This window comes from Otolemur garnettii, unplaced genomic scaffold (assembly GCF_000181295.1).
Source record: "Otolemur garnettii isolate 467f Iridium unplaced genomic scaffold, OtoGar3 scaffold00013, whole genome shotgun sequence".
NCBI lineage: Eukaryota > Metazoa > Chordata > Mammalia > Primates > Galagidae > Otolemur > Otolemur garnettii.
Window position 1 is genome coordinate 13,890,563 of NW_003852408.1, and position 7,346 is coordinate 13,897,908.

Sequence of the window (7,346 nt, forward strand, 5' to 3'; positions counted from 1 at the left end):
TGTGGTCCCAGCTACTTGGGAGGCGGAGGCAGGAGACTCGCTTGAGCCCAGGAGTTGGAGGTTGCTGTGAGCTGTGATGCCACTGCACTCTACCCAGGGGGACAGCTTGAGGCTCTGTCTCAAAAAAAAAAAAAAAAGAAATAGACTAACATAAGATTTTTCAAAATCATTACACAAAGCTAATTAACAATGAATGTCATTTTCAGGAAACCTGATGAAAGAAAGGGTGAATGAAAATTTTATGCCAAGCCAATCTGTCAAAAATATAGGTCAGAGAAAAGAAGTTTGGAAGTTTAGGAATTCACAATATTATATGTATTTGCTTTTCCTACTTCTTGGAGCTTCATCCATCCAAGAAGTGACTAAAAAAATACTGACAAAAGTAGAGGTGAACATTTTGTGTATTCAGTTATAGAGCTACAGACGTAGGGATATATATATAGAAGAATGGTGTATAAACATCATGTCTTCTAATAAAGTGGTAAGATTGCAACTAAGAGAAAATGGGGAAAGAAAGGAAAATGTAATGTAATTAACTACTTCATAGTAACAGTTGTGAGTCAAAGGATGCTGTTTAAAATGCTCATAGTAGATGGTAAAACAAAAAGGTTTCAGAAAAAGTTTATAGCAATATAAAAAGTCTAAATAAATATGGCCATATCTGGCCAATATTTAAAAAATCTTAAAAAAGCAGTTAATAAGGCCATGAACAGTGGCTCATGCCTATAATCATAGCACTCTGGGAGGCCAAGGTGGGAGGAATCCTTTTAGTTCAGGAGTTCCAGACCAGCCTGAGCAGGAGCAAGATTACATCTCTACAAAAAACAGAAAAATTATTTGGGCGTTGTGGTGAGTGCCTGTAGTCCAAGGTACTCAGGAGGTTGAGGCAGGAATATCACTTGAAACTAGGTGTTTGAGGTTGCTGTCAACTATGCTGACAGCATGGCACTCTAGCTGGGGCAACAGAGTGAGACTCTGTCAAAAAATTTTTTTTGTTATATTAAGATTTTTCTTTTGAAACAGAGTCTCAAGCTGTTGCCCTGGGTAGAAGTACCATGGCGACATCATAGCTCACAGCAACCTCTAACTCTTGGGCTCAAATGATCCTCTTGCCTCAGTTTTTTGTATTTTTAGTAGAGATGGGGATCTCGCTCTGGGCTCAGGCTGGTCTAGAACCCGTGAGCTCAAACCGTCCACTTGCCTTGGCCTGCAGAGTGCTAGGATTACAGGTGTGAGCCACCGCGCCTGGCCTAAGATTTTTCAGCAATTGTTTAATTTATTCATTTTGATTTGTGTTTATCCTCCTTGGGATTTATTGAGCTTCTTGAATCTGTTGGATTCTAGTTTTTATCAGACTTTGAACATTTTTACCCATTACTTTTTGAGGTTTGTTTCTGCCTCTTCCCTCTGGATTCCAGTTATATAAGATAGTGCAATTGATACTGTCCCACAGGTCACTGATGATCTGTTGCTGTGTTTTCAAGTTCACTAATACTTTTTTTTAAAATCAATTACATTAATACTTTCTTCTGTAGTATAATATGATATGAATACCATCCAGTGAGCTTTTCATTTCAGATATTGTGTTTTACATCTATGAATATATCTTCCATTTCTTTCCCTTTTATGTTCATATTTTTTCTTTGATTCTTAGTCATACAGTGCATATTTTAAATAGTTGCTTTAACATCTTTGCATTTGCGTTTGTTTTGAGACTTGTGTTTGAGTCCTTTTTTTTCCTTTCTTTTTTTTCTTCTCTCTCATTCATGTGATGTGTTTAAGTTCTTTTGGGGTTGACTCTATAATATTCTTTTCCCTAAGGCCAGTTTGCATCCTCTCCTAAAGCATGGCCCCCTTGAGGTAACTGTTAATACTCCGTGAATTCATCTAGATCTCTCCATTCTGGCTGACTAGAAATTCAAACAGTTTTAGGCCCTGCATAAGCTATGGAAATTGTTTGGCTAATAACTCCCCAGTAATTATTCTTTACCTTAACATTTTTCTTGACTGGTGTTTCACCCTATGCATGCACAGGTTGGTATTCAGCCTCCTGTACAGATTTCTGGAACTCCTCCTTTGTACATCTCCTTCCTCTCAAGTACTCTGCCCCCAAAATCTTAACACTCTCAGCCTCCCAAACTCGTTTCATTCAGCTCAACTCAGTAAGATTTCTTGACTCTGTTTAGGGCCTCCCTGGACTGCAGTTCACAAATTCCCCCAGACAGAAAAACTGGGTAATGGTAGAGCTCAAATCATTGGTTTCCCTTCTATTAGGGATCACAGTTTTGCACTTCATACATATTTTATCCAGGATATAGGTATTTTCTATATTTTCTCCAGTTTTCTTATTATTTATAGTGAGAGGGTTATTCCAGACCCTGTTACTTCCTCATAGTGAAAAGCAGAAATTCTCTTAGATATTCAAAAGTAATGTCACCAGTGAACAATACAGGAATATCATGCATTTATATGATGCCCTTAGAACAGTGGTTCTTAACCTTCCTAATGCCACAATGTATTTTCATTGTTACAAAGGGGTCGTGACCCACAGGTTGAGAACTGCTGCCTTAGAAAGACACAGCATCACTGTGTATTCTTCCATCCTGGGCTGAATTTCATCATAAAGATTTAGCAAATCCAATAAGAGGAAAATTTCATTAAAAATCATAGGTAGTAGCTAGGCATGGTGGTTTGTATCTATAATCCCACCACTTTAGGAGGCTGAGGCAGGAGGATCACTTAAGGTCAGAAATTCAAAACCAGCCTGAGTGGCAAAGTAAAACCCTGTCTCTAATTTTTCCAAAACAGAAAAATTAGCTCAATGTGGTACAGCATGCCTGTAGTCCCTGGTGTTTGGGTGACAGAGATAGTATTGCATGAGCCCAGGAGTTCAAGGCTACAGTGAACTGTGATCACACCACTGCACTCTAGCCTGTTTGACAGAGTAAAATTGTCTCTTTGGGGGCGGAAAAAACAAGTGCAAAGGGCTATATTCTTCGAAAATGTCCAGGTCATAAAAGAGAAAGGTGAAGAGTTATTCCAGATTAAAGGAAACTAAAGAAATATGAAAACATTATGTGATCCTGGACTGAATTTGTTACTGAAGGGAGAAATATAAAAAGCTATAAAGAACATTATTGGGTCAGTTGACAAAATTAGATTAAGAGAGTAGAAAAAAATATTATGTCAGTGTTAAATTTGCTGATGCTTATAACTGTACTCTGGTTATCTGTGAGTATATTCTTAATTCCTAGGAAAAACACTTTGAAGTATTTAGAAATAAAGGTATGTAATGTATGCAACTTATTCTCAAATGGTTCAGGAAAAACGTTTATATGGGGGTATTAAATGATAAAAGTGCATGGTACAAAAGATTAACAGTTGGTGAATCTGGGTAAAGAATACTATTCTTGCAAATTATCTGAATGCTTATAAATATTTCCAAATAAAAGGTTTAAAAATATATATGTACTTAGGAAAAGTGACAGTACCTATTAAAGCCAAACACATACATTCTATGACACGGTTTTCCTTTATCTGAGCAAATACTTAAGAGAAAAGAGTAGATTATATCTCAGGGGAAAACTTAAAATTAAGAATAAATAGCTCAGGCCAGGTGCAGTGGCTCATGCCTGTAGTCCTAGCATTCTGGGAGTCTAAGGTAGGTGGATTGCTTGAGCTCAGGAGTTCGAGACCAACCTGAGCGAGAGCGAGACTTTGACTCTACTAAAAACAGAAAATACTAGGTGAGCGGTGTGGAAGGCACCTGTAGTCCCCGCTACTCAGGAGGCTGAGGCAATAGGATCATGTGAACCCAAGCATTTGAGGTTGCTGTGAGCTATGACACTATGGCGCTCTAGCCTGGACAACAGAGTGAGATTCTGACTCAAAAAAAAGAATGGTTCTTTTGAGTAAGCCCCCAGTCATGTTTAGTGTTCATTTGAAAATGTGTAATTTTCTGTTAAACTGCCCTAAGCTATTGTTACAGTGTTGTAGTGCAGTGTTTCTCAAAGTGTAATCTCTTTCAGTATCATCTGATAACTTGTTAGAAATGTACACATTTTTGCATCCTTTCTGTCCAAACGCACCAAATCAGAGATTTGTTTGAGGTTGGGCAATTGTAGTTTAACAAGCCTCCAGGTGACTCTCATTCTTGTGCTAAATTGGTGAACCCCTACTATACTGAACATACTTCAGGAATTACTGTTGCCTTCTAAAGTACTATTTCTTTCATTTTCAGCTTCTCCAATTTGGGAAATACCTGTTACATGAATGCTATTTTACAATCTCTATTTTCACTCCAGTCATTTGCAAATGACTTGCTTAAGCAAGGTATCCCGTGGAAGAAAATTCCGCTCAATGCACTTATCAGGTACTTGTTATGTACTTACTGAATAACTTTTTACCTCACTGATTATAAAATAAAGGGATTTTTCATACTTAAAATTTTATGTGCCATTGTTAGTAATTAGTGTTTAAAATACCATGCCAGGCACTGTGGCTCACACCTAATCCTAGCACTCGGGAAGGCAAACATGGGAGGATCATTTGAGCTCAGGAGGTTGAGATCACCCTAGAAAAGACCCCATTTCTACTAAAACTAGAAAAATTAGGCCCAGGCTCAGTGGCTGATGCCTATAATCCCAGCACTCTGAGAGGCCAAGGCAGGCAGATCACCTGAGTCATGGCTTCCAGACAAGCCTAAACTAGAGCGAGACCCCACCTCTAAAAATAGCCAGGCTTGGTGGCAGAGGCCTATAATTCCAGCTACTCAGGAAGCTGAGGCAAGAGAATCACTTAAACCTAAGAGTCTGAGGTTGCTGTGAACTATGATGCCACCACACTCTACCAAGGGCGACAAAGTGAGACTCTGTCTCAAAAAATAAAATAAAACTAGAAAAATTAGCCAGGCATGGTGGTTCATGCCTATAGTCCCAGCCACTAGGGAGGCTTTAAGCAAGTTCAGTTACTTAAACTTAGGAGTTTTGAGATTGGTGTGAGCTAGCTGGACACCACAGTACTGGGCAACAGAATGAGACTCTGTCTCAAAAAAAAAAAAAAAAAAATTATGCCATACAATGCTTTACTAGATACTTGTCTCTTTTGTTTTGTCAGACGCTTTGCACACTTGCTTATTAAAAAGGATATCTGTAATTCAGAGACCAAAAAAGATTTACTCAAGAAAGTTAAAAACGCCATTTCAGCTACAGCAGAGAGATTTTCTGGTTATATGCAGAATGTGAGTACTAATTGTTTTTAAACATTTTAGAGATAGGAAAATTGAAGTGTTTTTTTTTTTTATTTTTATTTTGAGACTTTTGTATGTGTGTTCATCATAGGTTAAAAAGCCTGAGGCGTTATGGTAAGGTTCAATGTGACTCTTCTGTGTATTGTTTTACATATTAAAATACAGATGCTTTTTCTTTTTTTTATAGATGCCTTTTCAATGCAAGAAACTTTGGATTTATTAGCTTCAAAGGCTGTTTTAGAAAAATTAGTGTTTTGTGTATATGTGTGCATTTTTTTAGTAAAGTGAAGATTCATTCATTTATGTTAATGCAACTGACAGTTAAGAATATAAAATCTAGACTCAGTGCCCATAGTTCAGTGGTTAAGGGCACCGGCTATGAACACTGGGGCTGGCAGGTTCAAAGTTGGCCTGGGCCTGCTAAACAACAGTAACAACTACAACAACAACAACAAAAAAGGGCATTGTGGCATGTGGCTAGAGTCCTAGCTACTTGGGAAGCTGAGGCAAGAAAATTGTTTAAGCCCAAGAGTTTGAGGTTGCTTGAACAGTGATGCCACAGCATTCTACCAAGGGTGAAATAGTGAGACTCTGTCTCAAAAAAAAAAAAGAAAAAAGTATATAAAATCTAGGCCAGGAGCCATGGCTCATGCCTTTTAATCCTACCATCCTGGGAGGCCCAGGTGGGTGGTTTGCCTGAACTCAAGAGTTACAGCCAGCCTGAGCAACAGTGAGATCCCATCAAAATAGCCAGGCTTTGTGGCAGGTGCCTGTAGTCCCAGCTATTCAGGAGGCTGAGGTGAGGGGATCACTCGAATCCAAGAGTTTGAGGTTGCTATGAGCTATGATTCTCTCATGATTTCTTCAGCACAGCACTCTACCAAGGGCAATGAAATGAGACTCTGTCTCAAAAAAAAAAAAAAAATCTATAATTTGTTTTTATTCATAAAATACCTATCCTGAAATCCTTATTAAGATAAACTGGACCCTGTTTATATAATGACACTGACTTCCAAGTGGTTTGTTTAAATCACAATGTAAATAAGCTGTTATTGTCTCAAGAAATGTTTTGGTTGGTGCCTGTGGCTCAAAGGAGTAAGGCGCTGGCCCCATATGCCGGAGGTGGCAGGTTCAAACTCAACCCTGGCCAGGGGAAAAAAAAAAAAAAACGCATAAAAAGAGAAATGTTTTGGTCTCATTAAGGGTATTATTGTGTTTTTAGGATGCTCATGAATTTTTAAGTCAGTGCTTAGACCAGCTGAAAGAGGATATGGACAAATTAAATAAAACTTGGAAGACTGAACCTTTTCCTGGAGAAGAAAATTCACCAGATATTTCTGTTACCAGAGTATACACTTGCCCTGTTATTACTAACTTGGAGTTTGAGGTTCAGCACTCCATCATTTGTAAAGCGTAAGTAATCTCTAATAAAACTTTTTTTCCCGTTTAAATTCTTCATGGCATATGATTGATTAATACTCTCTTGTGACATACCAAATATTGTGAATTCTTATTTCATCTTCCTTATGTCATAGGGAAAGCATAAGTCAACATATTATACCAAACAACTTTTTTCAGAGTCTTTATCTTTTTATAAAAATGCTTGGTGAAGTGATAACTGAGGAAAACTTAAGTATTTTGTTATACTCTGTATGCTTTAATCTTAACTAATCAATTAATTTTGACCTGTAGGCTTTTTTATTCTTTTCATTGCTGTGTGGAATAGCGAATTGTTTGGGATTACTTGTTTTTCATTTCTTTTTCACGGAAAAAAATGCTCTTTGTTGGTTGCTTTTATTTTTTTTTTTATGGAATTTACTAATTTTACTAAATTTACCAAATTATTTTTACTGAAATGTTTGTTTTATAAAATAGATCAAACTTTGAATTTTTTTAAACTAATGCAGTGCTTTTCAGCCATATTATACAACAATTATTTGGACTGACTTTCTGCATTTAATTGGACTTCTATACCATGCAAGTCACATATAGTGTATCTCTAAATAAATATTTCTTAGAGAAAATGAAATTCTTCAGAATCCCTGTATAAGTGAGAATTATTTCTGTGTCTTTCACACATGAAACGTTCTTTTTTTTT

At 37.2% G+C, this 7,346-nt stretch overlaps 1 protein-coding gene across 2 annotated transcripts in view; it reads left to right on the top strand.

The window, feature by feature from the left end:
• USP37 (ubiquitin specific peptidase 37) overlaps nucleotides 1-7,346 on the top strand; it is a 111,087-nt gene that overhangs the window by 66,012 nt on the left and 37,729 nt on the right. For both annotated transcript variants that reach the window (XM_012802259.2, XM_023510329.1), the window contains 3 exons: nucleotides 4,241-4,372; nucleotides 5,116-5,239; nucleotides 6,471-6,661. In XM_012802259.2, the coding sequence (XP_012657713.1) occupies nucleotides 4,241-4,372; nucleotides 5,116-5,239; nucleotides 6,471-6,661 (447 nt within the window). The remainder of the gene's footprint in view (nucleotides 1-4,240; nucleotides 4,373-5,115; nucleotides 5,240-6,470; nucleotides 6,662-7,346) is intronic.